Source organism: Bufo gargarizans, chromosome 1, assembly GCF_014858855.1.
Source record: "Bufo gargarizans isolate SCDJY-AF-19 chromosome 1, ASM1485885v1, whole genome shotgun sequence".
Lineage (NCBI taxonomy): Eukaryota > Metazoa > Chordata > Amphibia > Anura > Bufonidae > Bufo > Bufo gargarizans.
The window spans coordinates 426611113-426632659 of NC_058080.1; the positions used below are offsets into that span (position 1 = coordinate 426611113).

Sequence of the window (21547 nt, forward strand, 5' to 3'; positions counted from 1 at the left end):
CTAGCAAAATGCTCTGAAAGAGGGTTGAATGACAGTTTACCATTAGCCTGAGATTAGTGGCTCACAAATGGATGACTGAGAATTTCATTTTCTGGCTACTAGGATAAAAAGTTAGGAAAAAAATCAGATAAATAAAATTCTGCCTCTGGAAACTTGCCACGGCCTATTCCAGGGCATGTGTAATATACCCAAAACACACTTGGTGAAATTTCACAAAACCTCCCTTTTATAGTGGTTTCATGGTGCTGCGCTCTTTTCATCACTATTAGAAATTAGAACATTTCTACTGTGTAGCACTAGCAAACATACAAATTCCTCTCATTTCCCAGTGGAAAACGCAGCGAACCCCATAATGAGTGCCATTGTTAGGGCCCCTTCACATATATCTGTCAATCTACTCATTTCCCCTCTTATTTTTCTTCACTGAAGCCATAAATGATACCATAGGTTTCTGTGGAATCATTCCCATACATCTGGTGATGCTGAAGGTCAAGCAGTGCCATAGAGAAAAAAAGCTGCATGCTCATATAATCTGTGCCCTGACATGCGTATATCAGTTGTCCGGCCTTAAATAATTCTTATAAATCAGGATATACACTAGTTGATTTACAGTATGTTGGCACATTATTGTCATGTATTGAGTTCGTAATGTGAATTATTGAAATTCTTGTAAGCCTTTCCTTTTTTTTTTAGATCCCTTTAGATGTTTGTGGTAAGGTTAATCTTCATAATGTTTATCTGAATGCAGCATTTTGTATACCACAATTTTTTTATTTTTATATTTTAATAAGGGTCTATTCACACGTCCGTTGTTCCTTTCCTGATCTGTTCCGTTTTTTGCGGACCAGATCTGGACCCATTCATTTTCAATGGGTCCTGGAAAAAAATTAAAAAATAAGGACATTGTGCTGTCTGATTTTTTTCAGGACCCATTGAAAATAAATGGGTCCAGATCTGTTCCGCAAAAAACGGAACAGATCAGGAAAGAAACAACGGACATGTGAATGGACCCTTGGGCAAAGTAATAGGTGCACAATATTCCAGTGACTTTTTTGGTCTGTGTCCTAAACCATGGCTTTATTTTTTGTTTGATCAGGACAAAGCTTGGGTTATGGTTTTGTGAACTACATTGACCCCAAGGATGCTGAGAAGGCCATCAATACCCTGAATGGACTAAGACTTCAAACCAAAACCATTAAAGTAGGTCCAGATTTTTGTTTCCATATATAATGTTGCCTTTCTTCAGTATTTTTGCTACGAACTTATTTGGCGTTTGAGTTGCCGTGAACCATAATCTCCTCACTTTTTTTTATACTGTGGGTTAAGGAAAGATGTGCACATTTATAGACTTTAGAAAATGACTATTGGAATCTGCTAACTAAAGTTGCTTGTTAATACAGTCTTCTCGCAGCAGCATTAGGCGGTTAGCCTAGTATGTCTGTATTGAAATGTCTGAGATCTCCCGATGATCCTAAATGTAACAATCGTTTGCCTGCATCCAGAATATCGGACTCCTGCCACTGGCAGCCAGCTCCCTCCAGTGCCACATTATAGGTTTAGTAAATACGTATTCCTTGTTACTGTAGAGCGCCTTTTCTTATTACTGTGTTTAATCATTCTCCTGTTTTTCCTTCAGGAAATTTAAGCATGAATTGACAACTGGGTCCTAGGATTCTTGACAAGTGGAATACTAAGACCCAGTTAATGTTTCCAGGAGGAAAGGCTAAGGATTAAAAGGTGCTCCCAAATAGTTTTTATAGAAGTATCTAAAGGGCATCTGTCAGCAGATTTGTACCTGTGAAACTAGCTGACCTGTTACATGTGCTCTTGGGGGCTCTCCCTGCAGCTGCCGTGCCCCCTGCACTATAATTGGCAAGACAGGGGTGATCAAATGTACACTGCCTGGCCCTGTAAATCAAAGTGGAGAGGGTGCAGCAGTTGCAGAGAGAGCTGAGCCTCTAGGAGTAATGGCAACGCCTCCGTTGCTCCTAGAGGCTCATTTGCATATAATAAAACCAAATTTTTCTCAGCAATTCGGACACATATGAACATGGGACCTACACAGATCTTCAGGTCACACACAACAGGTCAGCCAGTTTCATAGGTACAAATCTGACGACATATGCCTTGATTATAGGGATGTCCTATGTATTCTTGGACATATCCCCCCCTAGAAATTGATGGTTGTGGGTAGGGATGAGCGAATTAACTTCGGATCAAACATCCGAAGTCGAGTCGCATAAAACTAAGTTAGAATACTGTACGGAGCGGGAGATCTGTACAGTATTAGAATGTATTGGCGCTGACGTTATGTCGCGAAGTCTTGAGACTTTGGTTAATAACTTCAAAAATGAATTTCCACTGTAGCTTTTACCGAACTCTGGTTAAGTTCAAGTGGTACCTCCCGCTCCATACAGTATTCTAAAGATGTTTTATGCAAATAGACTTCGGATGTTTGATCCAAAGTCTATTCGCTCATCCCTAGTTATGGTTTATGAGCTGATCTTTATGCTTTTTTAAGGCTAAATGGTAGTGCATTTTTGTTTTGCTTCTCCATAATTTTCATTTGGGGCCAGGAGACTGCATACCTAGTTGCAGTGCTGCAGAAAGACTGTTGCGCTTGTTTCACACTGCCGGGAGCCTGTTCTGGCATAAAACACTGGGAATTGGCCACACACCACTGCATGCAGCGGTATTTGTCTGCCCGATTCTCAGCATATTTGCTGGATCAGCGCTGGACCCCATGATAGTTAATGAGGTCGGACGCCATTCCAGCTGGATCGGGCAGGCTGCTCCCGGCCGAAACAGCCTGCCAGATTGGCAAATATGAAACAAAGTCTTTGCAGTGAATAGGCATCGTTGACTGACCTAAATTTAAAATATATTAATTTACTAGATCTATAGCCCATGGTAAAGTGACATCACCAGTCGCAGTAGCTTGCAGTTGAATCAAAGGGATTAACTAAATTGACAGTTCTCTTGGACCCTGTGTGACCAAATGAAGCAGAACTATCTTGAATATCTCCTGTATGGCCCTGAGGTAAAGTGGTGGGATTTGCACATGCCTCTTTAATGAGTTAGAGGGCATCTGTCAGCAGAAACTGGCTGACCTGTGGCATTATCCGCTTGGCAGTGGAAGTCATGTTTGGCCCATGTTCATATGTGCCCGCATTGCTGAGAAAAATGTAGTTTTAATATATGCAAATGAGCCTCTAGGAGCAACAGGGGTAGTGCTGTTACACCTAGAGGATCAGCTTTCTCACATATGAACATGGGACCATCACAGATGTCTTCAGCTGCCAAGTGCACATGTAACAGGTCAGCCAGTGTCATAGGTACAAACCTGCTAATAAATGCCCTGTAACCATCCTTTATAGCTCTGCCACATCTGTACAGAGGATGTGGGACTTATAGTATCCATCAGAAAAATTGAAGTACCCTTTTTTGATCCTTTCATGACCAGAGCAAAACTTGACATTTTGAAGTGGTACATGTCTGCAGACGGCAGGCACATTGTCAGTGCTCGTGAATTGTGGTCTGCAGCACGGGCATGGCCAGCACATGGTCGTGTGCATTAGCCCCAAAGTCTTTCCCCCCTGCAGTCCACCTCAAAATGTTTTATAATTTTTTTTTAACACATGGGGCTCTCTAATATAAAATTAGTGGATAAGAATATTTTATAGGCCTTATTCAGGGGAAAGATAATCATATATGAAACAATGCAGTTTTTCCATGTTATATTTTAAGATAGTTTGTTCAATAAATGTTCAGCCCAACAATCCTCTAATTCTTCCATGTATAGTCATGTGTAGGGATGAGCGAAGTTGTGCTTTCAAAGAATTCAGTTATGGGTTCCGCTACTAAGGACCATACTGTGACAACCACCCGCCAATCCCATCGTACTATGCCACAGTTGCCATACAGGTCTTGTCCACTAGAGACTTCTGGAGGCGAATCCACTATGAGCACATTAAACTTTTAAGATTGGTTGGTGTGCCCATACATGATACAATCGCAATTGTATGTACAATTGGTAAAATAAAATTATCGATTTCGGGCAGGAAACCAACTTAATTTGCTGAGAAAAAGGAGGTCAGTCAGCACATCCCAATGCGCAGGGGCACATTGCTATGGCTGAGAACAACACTGTAAGACAAAACATGCAATGCAACAGCTCTCTGCAAACCAAATAAAGTACAAAAATGCATAATGATTTCTAGTGCTACATATACTTATAAATTAGAGATGCTTGGCAAATCATTTTGTACAAAATTATTTGAGGACGTCTGCCGCACGTCAAGGCGATCTCTGTAAGATGGGGGTCCTAACACTAAATACTACCCTTTATGTGCCATTACGGCTACCATACAATTCACGGAGTGTAGGTTCCACATGCATGCTGGGCCTGCTTTAATTTCTGTCACCTATCCAAAGAATGCAGGTATCAACATGCATGCCGGGCCCACTCCACACCTCTCCTGGTGCCAAACGGCCAACAAAGAATGCAATGAGAGTCCACAACTATATCTCTCCTGGTGCCAAATGGCTTCCAGTAAATGAGGGAGAGCAGGCCAAACTTAATTTGCTACCACCACTCTTCGTATTGAATCGGGATAGCTATTCCTAAAGGGAAGAAACTGTTATTTGTAATCTAGCTAACAAATCAACAATTTATAAAAATAAGACAATGTGGTAGTATGTCTCTTCTGAGGACAGATGTCTAAGCATAGAACAGATAATCAAGTAAGAAGGGCAAAACTGAAACTATTAAATTGTTTTATTATAAAAACTACACACAGAAATGTACATTAAAAACGACAGATAAATATACCTGCCAGTCGAACAGATTGGTTGGATAGAAATAATTAAGAGATGTAACGTTTAGAATTACCGTGGTAGAGTCCAGTAAACTATAGTCTTTGCAAGGAATAATCCAAGATGGCGGGGTGCCCATGTCCAGCTGGCGGTCGTGATGTTAATCGACTTCAGATGGTAGATTAAGGACCAGGACCAGAGTGTTTCCATGTGTTTTACCCACTCTGGAGCTGGGGGTGGCTGTGACACATACAAGCCCAGCCTCTGGTAATTGGAACAGGGGCAGTTCATGCCCCCGAGAGAGAAAATCTGGCAGAATCGTTGCTTTGCCAGTTTCTCCATACCCACGGGTCAAATTAAGAAATAAAATTCATATTTATAATCCGTAGAACTTTAAGAGTCATCTGATACCAAATATGACTGGAAGACAATACCGTGTGCCTGAGAACTTTTATATCTCGAAGCGGGAATCTCTGATTTGCTTGTGGATTTCCTGGAAGGTGTGTGAGAATGACCTCAACCATTTTGGAAGAGATCGTTTATTCCGTATTTTCCTAACCCATGAAATATAAGAAAATATGGGGAACATATGCAATATATGGATTGGAGGTGACTTTAGGGTCATCTCCCTCCTTGTACCAACCAGATGCGTGATAAGGATCGGTCATTCTTTCTTGAAGTTTCTGACCAGTTTTAAGGGTGTTAGAACCCCTGCTGTGGCGGGGCCGCTCAGACAATAGTGAGGGCACTTCTATCGGGTTTTGTCAAGACAATATCAGATTGATGGATGTATAACCCATCATGGGATCAGGAAGAATCTTTGGCAAGGATTTGCTAATTTACCTCTGCTCTGTGAGCTGTAACTGAAAGTTTTAACTCTGTGTGAATGAGAGGGCTCTTGTGATTTTCGTAATTTTAAAACTGGATGCATTTGCGATTTATTCGTATTGCCGAGATCGCGAAGCATCACACATAAGTTATGGTCTGTGGTAGCAGAAAGCATAACGGAATTTTTAGATAACTTGGACCTTGTATGCTGAACTTGAAATCGCATCCCTACTGATGTCAAATGAGTACACTGTACAACATATGAGATTACCATAGCACCAGGAACCCCATAGCGCAGGCGCTCTGAGATGAGGAGGCTCGCCCCTCAATGTTTAACGTGTATTTTATTTATTTTTTGTAAATCTTTCTTTCATTTATACTTATTTTTTATTTTATTTTTTTTGTTTAACACTAACTTTTAGCCCCCCTTAGGGACTAGAACCCTTGTCCTATTCACCTTGATAGAGGGTGAATAGGACCTCACACTGTCCCTGCTGCTCTGTGCTTTGTGCACACAGCAGCAGGGAGCTAACTATGGCAGCCAGGGCTTCAATAGCGCCCTGGCTGCCATGGTAACCGATCGGAGCCCCAGGATTACACTGCTGGGGCAGTTTTCTTCATGACCTGTCAAAGGACCTGTGGTGACATTACTGAGCTCATCACATAGTCCATTACCATGGTGATGTATCATGTGATGAGCACAGTGATGTCACCACAGGTCCTTTGACAGGTCCTGAAGAAAGAACAGGAGAACAGCAGCTACGCGATCAATTGGAGGAGGTGAGTTCCCCCCCCCAATCAATTGACCTTCTACTATGCATCCTGTATTAAAGAATGCTATTATTTCCCCTTATAGCCATGTTATAAGGGAAAATAATACAGTGAATAGACTTTCATCCTAGCAACCATGCGTGAAAATCGCACCGCATCCGCACTTGCTTGCGGATGCTTGCGATTTTCACGCAGCCCCATTAACTTCTATGGGGGCTGCGCTGCGTGAAAAACGCACAACATAGAGCATGCTGTGATTTTTACGCAACACACAAGTGATGCGTGAAATGCACTGCTCATGTGCACAGCCCCATAGAAGTGAATAAGTCCGGATTCAGTTCGGGTGCAATGCGTTCACCTCAAGCATTGCACCTGCTCAGAAATCTCGCCCGTGTGAATAGGACAAGGGTTCCAGCCCCTAAGGGGGCTAAGGCACCTTTCACATGAGCAAGTTTTCCGTGCAGGTGCAATGCGTGACGAACGCATAGCACCCGCACTGAATCCTGACCCATTCATTTCAATGGGTCTGTGTACATGAGCGTTGTTTTTCACGCGTGAAAATCGCAGCATGTTCTATATTCTGCGTTTCTCACGCAGCCCAGGCCCCATAGAATTGAATGGGGCTGCGTGAAAAAACGCATTGCATCCGCAAGCAAGTGCGGGTGCGATGCGTTTTTCACTGATGGTTGCTAAGAGATCAAAAACGCATCAAAACGCATTGCACACGCGTGGAAAAAACTGAACGCAATCGCAGACAAAACTGACTGAATTTGCTTGCAAAATAGTGCGAGTTTCACCACTAAGGCTACTTTCACACTTGCGGCAGTGTGAACTTCCCGCCGGATCCGCCGATGTGGATGTGACTGAAAGCATTTGTGAGACGCATACGGATCCGGATCCATCTCACAAATGCATTTCAAGAACGAATCCATCTCTCTGCTTGTCATGCGGACAGATGGATCAGTCTTGTATCCTTTTACACATTTTTACCGGTCTGCACATGCGCAGACCGGAAGGACGGATCTGGCATTCCGGTATTTTGAATGCCAGATCTGGCACTGATACATTCCTATGGGGAAAAATGCCGGATCCGGCATTCAGGCGAGTCTTTATTTTTTTTTTGCCGGAGATAAAACCGTAGCATGCTACAGTTTTTTTTTCTCTTTTGCCTGATCAGTCAAAATGACTGAACTGAAGACATCCTGATGCATCCTGAACGGATTGCTCTCCATTCAGAATGCATGGGAATATGCCTGATCAGTTATTTTCTGGTATAGAGCCCCTGTGATGGAACTCTATGCCGGAAATGAAAAACGCTAGTGTGAAAGTACCCTAAAATATTAAGTTTAAATCACCTCTTTCCCAATTTTACATATAAAATATATAAACAAACAATAAATTAAAAATAATAAACGCTGCGTCCGAAAAGTCCAAACTATTAAATTATTAAAAAATATTTCCTATGCGGTGAGCGTCATAACAAATAAATAAAAACCATGCGATTCACCAAAATAGGATAGGACTGTTCTATTATGGGCCGAACGTTTCATAAAATGTGAAATGCACGCAGCTTTTTTTTTTTTTTTTTGCATGGTATTGAGTATCGCAATAATTTTTGATGGTGACGAAAGCGAATCAAAATTTTGGTATCGAAACAACTCTACGCCGATCTGATCGGCGTAGCGTTGTCACGATACCAAAATTTTGATTCGGTTTCGATTTGGTGACTAAAAATTGTATTTGGTGACTACATTTTTCAGTTCAGGAACCAATGGCTACTAGGTATTTATATTTTTTGGTCTGGAGCACTGAGAAAGATCCTTCTGGATGTTAAAGGATAAAGTACCTATGATATCACCATGTGACCAATAACAAGTGGATGTTACTGGTCACATGGCAATAGCATCATCAAAGGTTCTTTAACCTATGATTATCCAGCGCCGTAATGACCATGGGGAGTTTCTCTCCCCCTGCCTTCCCATTTCCTTCCTGACTCCCCATCAGGCCACTCCGTTATTTCATGGATGCTTTTCCTCCTTCTCCATTGTGCGGCTGCTTATGAGAGCATGGCATGTAATGTGCTTTTTCCGCATGCAATGTTCTCTGATACGGACTGATATTGAACTGCACTAACGAAAAATGCTAATCCCAGTATTGAATCGAACCGGGTAAAGTATCAATCATTTTATACCCGATGCAGCCCTACTTTACATGATTTAATATTGCATACAATGCGATGGGAAGCTGGAAAAAAGTCCATATGGGGTGGGATTGGGAAGAAATGCAATTATGCCATCGTTTTATGCGTCTTGTTTTTACAGCATTCACTGTGATAAAATTGACTTGCGTCCTTCATTTCAACGATGCCACAATTATTTAGTTTTTTCCTGTGTTTACTGAGAAAACTAGAAATGTTGGTAAATATATTTTTTCTTTTCATTGCCCCATGATTTTTAGTTAGTTACAGAGCTGTGTGAGGGTTTATTTTTTTTGCGGGACAATATGTGGTTTTTATTGATCCAGTTTGGCACATTTGTGACTTTTTGATCACTTATTACATTTTTGAAGTAGGTGAAATGGAAAAAAGGTGAATCTGCAATTTTTTTTTTTTTTTTTTAGTTGTACCATTCCCCTTATGGGATAAATATTTAGTATTTTAATAGTACATGCATTTTTTAACTCAGCAATGCTTATTTTTTTGGGAAAAGGTAATTTGAATTTCTTTATTTTTATTAAACTTTTTAACTTTTTTTTAGGCTCCCAATAATGAGATTGCCATTTGTATTAAGTAATCAAATTGTATCTATTACAGACTAAAATAATCAAATATTCCAATGCAGTCCTACATTGGAATATACCTGTAATAGGCCTAGAAGTCTTGTACAGGCTCTGGCCTATTAGTACTATGGAACACCATTCCAGATCTCTTCTGGTTTTTTACTTTTCAAATGCTGTGGTCACATTTGACCACTGCATCAGAGGACTAAAATATCCATGATCGATGTTATTGATCACAGCATTAGCATGTCTGCTGGGAAGGAGGTTAAAGTAGCAAAACTACTACTATATACATTTGGTATTGCTGTAATCATACTGAACTGCAGGGCAATAAATAAAATAAAAAAGGCATTAAAAAATACAAATCTGAAGTGTCGAATGTAGCCTTTGACGTTTTACAAGGAGCTTAATAAAATGTGTAAATGGGAGAGAAAATCAGCAGAAATACAAACAGCAGGTGGCAAAGATAAATAACCAAAAATTATTTAAACATATAAATGCTAAAAAAAACAAGGTCTGAGCAGGTAGGTCCCTTAAATAACGATAACATTAGTCATTGAAGATGAGGAAAAGGCAGAGTTAGGCCTCTTTCACACTTGTGTTGTCCGGATCCGGCGTGTACTCCACTTGCCGGAAGTACACGCCGGATCCGGAAGAAACGCAAGTGTACTGAAAGCATTTGAAGACGGATCCGTCTTCAAAATGCTTTCAGTGTTACTATGGCACCCAGGACGCTATTAAAGTCCTGGTTGCCATAGTAGGAGCTGGGAGCGGTATACTTACAGTCCGCGTGGCTCCCGGGGCGCTCCAGAGTGACGTCAGAGCGCCCCATGCGCATGGATGACGTGCCATGCGATTACGTCATCCATGTGTGTGGGGCGCCCTGACGTCACTCTGGAGCGCCCCGGGAGCCGCACGGACGGTAAGTATGCTGCTCCCCCGCTACACTTTACCATGGCTGCCAGGACTTTAGCGTCCCGGCAGCCATGGTAACCACTCTAAAAAAGCTAAACGTCGGATCCGGCAATGTGCCGAAACGACGTTTAGCTTAAGGCCGTATCCGGATCAATGCCTTTCAATGGGCATTCATTCCGGATCCGGCCTTGCGGCGAGTCTTCAGGATTTTTGGCCGGAGCAAAAAGCGCAGCATGCTGCGGTATTTTCTCCGGCCAAAAAACATTCCGTTCCGGAAGTAAAGACCTCCTGATGCATCCTGAACGGATTGATCTCCATTCAGAATACATTAGGATAAAACTGATCAGGATTCTTCCGGCATATGCCGGAAGACAAAAATGCAAGTGTGAAAGAGCCCTTATGGTACTTTCACGTTAGCATTATTCTTTTCCGGTATTGAAATCCAGTAAAGGGTCTCAATACCCGAAAAAACACAGTTTTGTCCTAATGCATTCTGAATGAAAAGCAGTCCGTAAGCAGTCGGAATGGACAGCATGCCTCTGTATTTTTTCCGGCCTAAATCTCGGAACAATACCACACTTGAAGGATCCGGCATTTATTTCCATAGATATGTATTAATGGTTTCCTGGTCTGCGCATGCGCCGGGCTTTTGGTCTTTGAAAACATTTAAATACAGGATCCATTATTCCGAATGAGACTGAGCCGGTATATCACCGAATCCGTCTAAGGGATCTGGAAAAAAAGCCTATAGTTTTGTACATGGCCTTTTTTTTTATTTATTATTTTCTTTTTATTTAAGCTCTGTATATAGAAAAAAAAAAAAAAGATCTGATATTGGTGGTGTCAAGGCTGTTGGTACATCCAGTAATATACTCAACTGGCTAACTGTAGGTATGGTCCAAGTCAAGTTAAAGGGGTTATCCAGGAATTATGAAAATACTTAAAGATCACTTTATTATAAATATATTCCCAAATACCTTTCATTAGTTATAATGGCTTGTTTTCTCTGGGGAGCAATCATTAGGAGAAATAAATTGTCCGCCGTCCCATTAGTACACATAAAACCTGTGCTAATCGCACAGAAAGACAATTTACTTCACAACACTGAGGTAAAGAGCTGCCTCATTCTCCTCTCTGCTCTGCTTGTCAGGGATTCGGGTCCTGAATACAGTTTAATATGATATTCAGCTAAATCTCTGTAGGAATGGAGTTCATGAAGAGACATGAAGTACAGAGAGGAGGTGGGTATGTGGCTTTGTCCTGCTGTGGAATAAGGAGAGGTTTTGTGTATACGAATAGGACAGTGGCCATTTTAATTTTCCTAATTGCTCACCAGGCAAAACGAGTGATTATAACTAATGAAAGATATTTGGGAATATTATAAAGTAATATTTAGGTATTTTATTTTTTTTAATTCCCGGAAAACCCCTTTAACCACTTGCCATCTGGGCCATTTGCCCCCTTCCTGACCAGGCCTAATTTTGCAAAACTGACATATCTCACTTTATGTGGTAATAACTTTGGAACGCCTTTACTTATCCAATGTCAAGGAACCATGAACCAGACGTACAACAAGAGATAAGTGGAAATAAGAAGGCTTTATTGAACATAAAGCTGTAAGGCAAAAGTCCAAACGGATGGCTACACCGAAGCAGGGTCTTGCGAGGCCAGAGGTCAGGAACCAGAAGGGTAGTCAGACGAAGCCTGGATCAGGAACCAGCAGGGTAGTCAGACGAAGCCTGGATCAGGAACCAGCAGGGTAGTCAGACGAGGCCAGGATCAGGAACCAGAAGCAGCAGCAGTCTTAGAAGCATGTGAACACAGGAGGACCAAGCAAGGAACTGAAGCCACAGACCTCCTATATATATGAGCTAGGCATCCAGCTCCTCCCAGTGGGAAGGAGAAGCCGCAGGGTGGGAGGCTACAAGAAACCCAGAAACCAAGATGGCCGCCAGCACATGTCAAACGAAGGAGAACAGCAAGAAGGTAAGACCATGACAGTACCTCCCCCTCAAGGGCCCCTCCTCCGCGGAGTAAAGAGCGGTTTCTGAGGGAAGCGTACGTGGAAGGCTCGGAGCAAGGCAGGAGCATGGACATCTGCGGAGGGAACCCAGGAACGCTCCTCTGGACCATAACCACGCCAATGGACCAAAAACTGCACCCGACCGCGGACCAGGCGTGAGTCCAGGATATTGCTCACCTCATACTCCTCACGATTGCCCACTTGGACCGGACGAGGCCGAGGAACTGAGGAAGTGAAACGATTACACACCAGTGGCTTCAACAGGGAGACATGAAACACGTTGGAGATCCGCATGCCAGGAGGAAGCGCAAGGGCATAGGCTACCGGGTTTACCCTGCGAAGCACTCGGAAGGGACCAACAAAGCGAGGCGCCAGCTTGGGAGTGGGCACTCGAAGGTTGAGGTTGCGGGTGGACAACCATACACGGTCTCCGACCTGGTAGGAAGGAGCGGGCGCTCGTCTGCGATCAGCCTGGAGTCTCTGGCGCTGCGCAGAGACCTCAAGGGACCTCTGGATCTGTACCCAAGAAGCACGTAGGACGGAAAGGTGATCCTCCACAGCCGGAATATCCTGGGGAGAGAATACCTCTGGTAACACGGCAGGTTGGAACCCATAATTGGCCATGAAGGGAGACGTCCCAGAGGAAGAGTTCACCGCCGTGTTCCTGGCAAACTCAGCCCAAGGCAGGAGGTCAACCCAATTGTCTTGGTGATCGGAGACATAGCAACGAAGGAATTGCTCCAAGGCCTGATTGGATCGTTCTGCGGCCCCATTGGACTGAGGGTGGTAGGCCGAGGAGAAAGAGAGATGAATCCCCAACTGGGAGCAAAAGGCGCGCCAGAACCTGGACACAAACTGACTCCCCCGATCCGACACAATCTCCTTGGGCAAACCGTGCAACCGGAAGACCTCCCTGGCAAAAATCGAGGCCAACTCTTGTGCAGAGGGTAACTTCTTGCGAGGAACACAGTGGCACATTTTGGAAAACCGATCCACAATCATGAGAATGACCGTATGGCCTCGGGATGCAGGGAGGTCCACAATGAAATCCATCCCCAGGTGTGACCATGGACGCTCCCCGGTGGCTATGGGTTGCAAAAGGCCCAACGGAAGGTGCCGAGGGGACTTACTCTGGGCACAAACGGAGCATGCCGCTACATATGCGGCGATGTCGGAACGTAGAGAAGGCCACCAGAACAGACGTGAAACAGCCCAGGACAGCTGATTCTTTCCAGGATGCCCCGCGGCCTTGGAGTTATGGTAGGTTCGCAACAACCGAGTGCGCAACTCCTCAGGCACAAAACATCTGCCGTTGGGTCTCCCAGAGGGAGCACCAGATTGAGCCGCCAAAATCTGCTCACCCAGGGGAGAGGTCAGGCTGGTGCGAATAGCGGCCAGGATCTGATTCGGAGGTATGACCGAAGTCGGAATCGACTCCTCCCCGGACAGCTCGGAGTACTGCCGTGATAAGGCATCCGCTCTGATGTTCTTGGAACCGGGTAGGTAGGAGACCACGTAATTAAAACGTGACAAGAACAGAGCCCATCTGGCCTGACGTGGTGTCAATCTCTTGGCCTCAGAGAGGTAGGTCAGATTCTTGTGGTCCGTCAGGATGAGCACCGGAACCACCGAACCCTCGAGCAAGTGCCTCCATTCTTTAAGGGCCTGCACGATGGCCAATAACTCCCTGTCACCAATCTGATAGTTGCACTCCGCGGAAGACAGTTTCCGGGAGTAAAACCCACAAGGAAGCAGAGGACCCTCTGGTGTTCTACGCTGAGACAGGAGGGCGCCTACTCCCGTCTCAGACGCGTCCACCTCGAGGACAAAAGGCAACCCAGGGTTGGGATGCGACAGAATCGGAGCCGACACAAAGGCGGATTTTAGAGCCTCAAAAGCTCGGATGGCCTCGAGCGGCCAGACCTGGGGATTACTGCCCTTCCTGGTCAGATCCGTGAGAGGCTTGGCTAGCATGGAAAAGTCCCTGATGAACTTCCGATAATAATTGGCGAAGCCCAAAAAGCGCTGCAGGGCACGAAGACCACTGGGCTGGGGCCACTGTAAGACAGCCGAAACCTTCTCAGGATCCATGGAGAACCCCTCAGCGGAAATGATGTAACCTAAGAAGGTTACCTGGGATCGGTGAAATTCGCATTTCTCAAGCTTACCGAACAGCTTGTTCTCTCGTAACCGTTGCAACACTCGTCTGACATCCAGAATGTGGGCCTCCATGGATTCAGAATATACCAAGATGTCATCCAAATAGACCACCACACACTGCTGCAACAGGTCACGGAAAACATCGTTGATGAATTCCTGGAAGACTGCGGGCGCATTGCACAACCCAAAGGGCATAACCAAGGATTCATAATGACCGGTCCTGGTGTTAAACGCGGTCTTCCACTCATCGCCCGCCTTGATCCTTACCAGGTTATATGCCGCCCTCAGGTCGAGTTTGGTAAAGACCGTGGCCCCTTTGAGGCGATCGAACAGCTCGGAAATCAAGGGTATCGGGTAAGCGTTCTTGATCGTGATGCGATTGAGACCCCTGTAATCGATGCAAGGCCTCAACTCACCGCCCTTCTTTTTCACAAAGAAAAATCCAGCCCCTGCCGGGGACGAGGATTTGCGAATGTGTCCGCGTGAAAGCGCCTCCCTCACGTACTCCTCCATGGCCTCATTCTCCGCTACCGACAGTGGATAGACTTTGCCACGAGGAGGAACGGCACCAGATTGTAGCTCTATGGCACAATCGTATGGGCGGTGCGGAGGTAGGGCAACCGCACGCACCTTATCGAATACATCCCGGTACTCCTCGTATTCAGGAGGCAACAGAGAGTCCGAGGAAGTACACAGCAACTTGACAGGCCCATGGATGCAACTAGCCCCACACTGCGGTGACCACGAGAGGATCTCGGCCGATCTCCAATCGAAAGTCTGATTATGCTTCTGGAGCCAGGGGTACCCCAAGACCACCGAGTAGTGTGGAGACGAAATAACCTGGAGACAGACCGACTCTCTGTGAACGGCACCAATGGCCATCCCCACTGGAAGGGTCTCCTGAGTCACGAAGAAGAAGGGGTCTGCCGTCTATCGCCTCAAGAGCCAGTGGGGAACCTCGAGGCTGCAGAGGAATGGAATTGGCGGCAGCGAACACACTATCAATGAACAAACCACCAGCACCAGAGTCCACCAACGCCTGGGTCGTCACCGAGCCCCCGACCCAGGAGAGGACAACAGTGATCAGTGGTTTGTCAACACGGGAAACCGGGGACGAGGAGACTCCACCCAAGATCTGCCCCCGACAGGATCTCAGGTGCGAGCGTTTCCCGGACGGTTCGGGCATGCCAACCGAAAATGCCCACAGAGACCACAATACATGCATCGGCCCTCGCGTCTCCGGAGTGCCCTCTCCCCCTCGGACAGGCGAGCAAACCCCAGCTACATGGGTTCACCCCCAGACAAGTCATCCCCAGGAGGCGTGGGAGGAGAGGGAGGCACGGGTGGGACGGCAAACTTAGGCGCCAATCTGTTAGAAGACCTCCGCAGGCTCTCCTTAAAGGAAGGTCTCTCCCTGAGTCTGGTGTCAATCAAAATCAGGAAAGAAATAAGAGACTCGAGCTCCACTGGTAGGTCCTTAGCTGCAACCTCATCCTTCAAGGCATCCGAGAGACCATGAGAGAAAGCAGCTACCAGAGCCTCATTATTCCAGCCCACCTCTGCTGCCAGGGTACGAAACTCAATGGCGTATTCAGCTACGGATCGTGAACCCTGTCTGATGGACATAAGGAGCTTCGCAGCAGAGGCAGCACGAGCCGGCACATCGAATACCTTCCGAAGAGAAGCAACAAAACCGGAAAACACCGGATTGTTGTTCTCCCATAAAGGGCTGGCCCAGGCCAAGGCCTTGTCCGAGAGCAGCGAGATCAAGAAGCCCACCTTTGATCTCTCAGTAGGAAAGGCATGTGGCAGCAACTCGAAATAAATGCCCACCTGGTTAAGGAAACCTCGGCACTGAGTTGGCTCTCCCCCAAAGCGCTGTGGAAGGGGGGCAGAACCGGTCATACCCCGAAACACCGCAGGCGCAGCAACAGGTGTCGGGGTAGACTCTGGTGCAACAACCGGAGCGGCAGTAGGAGCGGGCCCAGGAGCGACAACCGACCCATCGGCAACGGAAGCGAAATGAGCCGTGCGTTCAAGCAGGGTTTGCAACGCCACAGCGAACCGACCCAACAGGTGATCCTGCTGATCAAGTCTGGCAACCAGCGTAGGTAGCGAGGATGGCCCTGTAACCGTCAGAATTCATGGCTTGGTCCTAATGTCAAGGAACCATGAACCAGACGTACAACAAGAGATAAGTGGAAATAAGAAGGCTTTATTGAACATAAAGCTGTAAGGCAAAAGTCCAAACGGATGGCTACACCGAAGCAGGGTCTTGCGAGGCCAGAGGTCAGGAACCAGAAGGGTAGTCAGACGAAGCCTGGATCAGGAACCAGCAGGGTAGTCAGACGAAGCCTGGATCAGGAACCAGCAGGGTAATCAGACGAGGCCAGGATCAGGAACCAGAAGCAGCAGCAGTCTTAGAAGCATGTGAACACAGGAGGACCAAGCAAGGAACTGAAGCCACAGACCTCCTATATATATGAGCTAGGCATCCAGCTCCTCCCAGTGGGAAGGAGAAGCCGCAGGGTGGGAGGCTACAAGAAACCCAGAAACCAAGATGGCCGCCAGCACATGTCAAACGAAGGAGAACAGCAAGAAGGTAAGACCATGACATCCAAGTCATTCAGAGTTTTTCTCGTGACACATTGTACTTCATGATAGTCATAAATTTGAGTCAATATATTTCACCTTTATTTATGAAAAATTTGCAATTTTCTAAATTTCTATTTCTCTGCTTTTAAAACAGAAAGTGATACCTCATAAAATATTTATTACTCAACATACCCCATATGTCTACTTTATGTTGGCATTATTTTGGAATTAAGAAAATTGCCAAAACCCACTTTTTAAGGTCTGAAGTCACTTTGTGGGGCTTACATAGTAGTTACCCCCCATAAATGACCCCATTGTAGAAACTACACCCCTCAAGTTACTTAAAACCGATTTTACAAACTTTAACCCTTTAGGCGTTCCATAAGAATTAAAGGAAAATGGAGATCAAATTTTTTAATTTCACTTTTTTGGCAGATTTTCCATTTTAATCCAATTTTTTCTTTAACACATCAATGGTTAACAGCCAAACAAAACTATTTATTACCCAGATTCTGCGGTTTACAGAAACACCCCACATGTGGTCATAAACTGCTGTATGGGCACACGGCAGGGCGCAGAAGAAAAGGAACTCCACATGGTTTTTAGTTGCCATGTCCCATTTGAAGCCCCCTGATGCACCCTTACAGTAGAAACTCCCAAGAAGTGATCCCATTTTGGAAACGAGGGGATAAGGTGCCAGTTTAATTGCTACTATTTTTGGGTACATATGATTTTTTGATCATTCATTATAACAGTTTATGGGGCAAGGTGACCAAAAAATGGGTCGTTTTAGCACAGTTTCTATTTATTTTTACAGCGTTCACCTGAGGGGTTCAGTCAAGTGACATTTTTATAGAGCAGATTGTTACGGACGTGGCGATACCTAATATGTATACTTTTTCTTATTTATTAAAGTTTTACACAATAATAGCATTTTTGAAACAAAAAAATTATGTTTTAATGTGTCCATGTTCCGAGAGCTATATTTTTTTATTTTTAAAGAGATTTTCTTATGTAGGGGCTCATTTTTTGCGGGATGAGGTGACTGTTTTATTGGTACCATTTAGTGGGACATAGGCATTTTTGAAAACTTGGTGTTGCACTTTTTGTGATGTAAGGTGACAAAAATTGCTTGTTTTGACAGTTTTTTCTTTTTTTTTTTTGTTCACCTGAGGGGTTAGGTCATGTAATATTTTTATAGAGCTGGTTTTTACGGACGCGGCAATACCAAATATGTCTAAATGTCTGTGTATGCAGCGATCTAGAAGGCAGGGACACCTGGGCACTGTCCCTGCCTTCTCTCTGGGTTGCCCTGCTGTCACTGACAGCGGGCAACCCGATCAGCAGCTGCACGATTAGCGTGCAGCTGCAGTTTCTGAACGGACGTTCAGAAACGTCCTTTCAGAAATAGAGATCCACCCATAGGACGTTTTTATCCTATGGGCGGACGGGAGGAGGTTAAATAAGGTAAACGTGAACAAGGCTCTGAGTCCATTTGGATTACACCCAATAGTTTTTAAACGGCTCAGTTCAGTCATTGCTGTGCCCCTTTTTAACCTCTTAAGCACACAGGACGTACAGGTACGCCCTGATGTCCTGGTACTTAAGGACACAGGGCGTACCTGTACGTCCTGTATTTCCGGTCACCACGGCGGGTGGTGATCTGAACAAATCATTGAGCAGGCACCCAATCTGCGGGTTTTACTGGTCAATGCGGCGGGCGGTCGGCGGTGCCATCGGGTCCTCGTGCTGCTGTAATGGGGACCCGATGGCATGGAAGGCAGCATGATGCCTTCCTTAGGCATCGGCGCCGCCTTCCGATGAAGAGCCTGTGAGATCCAGCCCCCTGGATCTCGCAGGCAGGAAGCTGTATGAGTAATACACACTGTATTACTCATACAGCCAATGCATTTCAATACAGAAGTATTGGAATGCATTGTAAAGGGGATCAGACCCACAAAGTTAAAGTCCCAAAGTGGGACAAAAAATAAAATGAAAAAGTTTTCCCCTAAAAAAAAAAAAATGTTTCAAGTAAAAAAAAGTCATTTCCCCCCAAATAAAGTTAATTTTTATTTATTTTTTAAATTGAGAGAAAAGTAGACCTATTGGGTATCGCCGCGTCCGTATTGACTGGCTCTATAAACATAACGCATTGCCTAACCCCTCAGATGAACGCCTTAAAACATAAAAAATGGTGCTAAATAAACCTTTTTTTTGTCACCTTACATCACTAAAAGTACAACGAGCAAGCGGTCAAAAAGGCGTATGCCCACCAAAATTGTACCAATCCAACTGTCACCTCATCCCGCTAAAAAATGAGCTCCTACCTAAAACAATCGCCCAAAAACAACAAAAAAAAAAAACCCTATGGCTCAGAATATGGAGACACTAAAACATAATGTTTTTTGTTTAAAAAAAAAAGCTTATTGTGTAAAACTTAAGTAAATTAAAAGTATACATATTGGGTATCACCGTGTCCATAATAACACATGACCTAACCCCTCAGCTGAATACCATAAAAAAAAGCCATTGTCACCTTACATCACAAAAAGTGTAATAGCAAGCGATCAAAAAGTCATACGCACCCCAAAATAGTGCCAATCAACCAGTCATCTCATCCCGAAAGAAAATAAGCCCCTACACAAGACAGTTGCCCAAAAAATTGCTTTCAGAATGTGGAGACACTAAAGAATCAAGTCATTTTTTGGTATTGTCTCATCCGTGACAACCTGCAATATAAAAATACCACATGATCTAACTTGTCAGATGAATGTTGTAAATAATAAAAAGTGTGCCAAAACACCTATTTCTTGTTACCTTGCCTCACAAAAAGTGTAATATAGAGAAACAAAAAATCATATGTACCCTAAAATAGTACCAACAAAATCTGCCACCCTATCCCGTAGTTTCTAAAATGGGGTGACTTTTTTGAGTTTCTACTCTAAGGGTGCATCAGGGGGGCTTCAAATGGGACATAGTGTAAATAAACCAGTCCAGCAAAATCTGCCTTCCAAAAACCATATGACATTCCTTTCCTTCTGTGCCCTGCCGTGTGCCCGTACAGCAGTTTACAACCACATATGGGGTGTTTCTGTAAACTAAAGAATCGGGGCCATAAATATTGTTAACCCTTGCTTTGTAACTGGAAAAAAATTATTAAAATGGAAAAGCTGCCAAAAAAGTGAAATTGTATCTCTATTTTCCATTAATTCTTGTGGAACACCTAAAGGGTTAACAAAGTTTGTAAAATCCGTTTTGAATACCTTGAGGGGTGTAGTTTCTAGTATGGGGTCATTTTTGGGCTGTTTCTATTATGTGAGCCTAACAAAGTGACTTCAGACCTTAACTGGTCCTTTAAAAAGTGGGTTTTTGAAAATTTCTGAAAAATTTCAAGATTTGCTTCTAAACTTCTAAGCCTTGTGACATCCCCAAAAAATAAAATTTTGTATTTTTTATAAATAGGATTTATTTATTTTTTTACTTTTTACCAGTGTTATGAAGTACAATATGTAACGAAAAACAATCTCAGAATGCCTTGGATAAGTAATAGCGTTTTAAAGTTATTCACACATTTGATTTGCAAAAAATGTCCTGGTCCTTAAGGTGAAAATTAGCCTGGTCCCTAAGGGGTTAAAGTTTCTCTAGGGACTGGTATAGTGCCAAGTGACTGGCGCAATGCAAATGTGGTGCCTATATTAAAAAAGGATCTTGGTAGTAGAATTCTCTCTGCATAGTATGTCCTAGGTGATGTAACACTGGGTGAGTCACTTGTAGAGAAGGATTTGGATGTACTTGTAGATCATAAATTACATAACAGTATACAATGTCAATCAGCTTCTTCTAAGTCTACCAGGATATTGTCATACATTAAACGAGGCATGGACACGCAGGGCAGAGATGTAATATTACCATTTTACATAGCTTTGGTGCAGCCTCATCTGAAATATGCATTTCAGTTCTGGGAATCTGTCCATTGAAAGGATGCCTTGGAGCTGGGAAAAAGTACAAAGGAAAGCGATTAAACTGATAAGGGGCATTAGTTCTTAGTTCTGAGGAATAATTACATGTATTTCAGTCTTGAGAAGCAACATCTAAGGGGAGATATGATTAACCTATACAACTATATAAATCGGACATACAAAAAAATGCAGTGAAAAACTGTTCCATGTAAAATACCCTCAAAATACAAAGGGGCCCTGCCTCCGACTGGGGAAGAAAAGTTCAGTCTTCAGAAGTAGCAAAGCTTCTTTACTAGAAGTCTGTAAATCTGTGGAATAGACTACCTCAGGACGTGGTCACAGCAGGAACAGTAGACAGTTGGAAAAAGGGTTTAGATGAATTCTTGAAAGTAATTGACATAAATACTTATGAAAATATGTATGGTTCTTAAAGCTTTGTCACACACTGCTTGATGTTTGCGGTATATAGGGTTCCCATCCCAGTTGCAGGTAACAGATCACAGCAGTTTATCTTGAACCAAAGATGCTTTTAATGCTGAGTACATAGGAATCATGCGGCAGTACGTGTGTTAACGTTTTCGGCATGCAAGCCTTCATCAGGCACTAAAAGTGCAATGAAACAAATACAATCCTACAACAAACAAAATAATACATTGACATAACACAAAAGAAGGCTGTGAATACCAAAAAAGACTATGCTCCT

At 44.1% G+C, this 21547-nt stretch overlaps 1 protein-coding gene across 8 annotated transcripts in view; it reads left to right on the plus strand.

Annotated features, from left to right (window-relative positions):
• ELAVL2 (ELAV like RNA binding protein 2) overlaps positions 1–21547 on the plus strand; it is a 118173-nt gene that overhangs the window by 64626 nt on the left and 32000 nt on the right. For all 8 annotated transcript variants that reach the window (XM_044286556.1, XM_044286565.1, XM_044286592.1 and 5 more), the window contains one exon: positions 1097–1200. In XM_044286556.1, coding sequence (XP_044142491.1) covers positions 1097–1200 — 104 coding nt within the window. The remainder of the gene's footprint in view (positions 1–1096; positions 1201–21547) is intronic.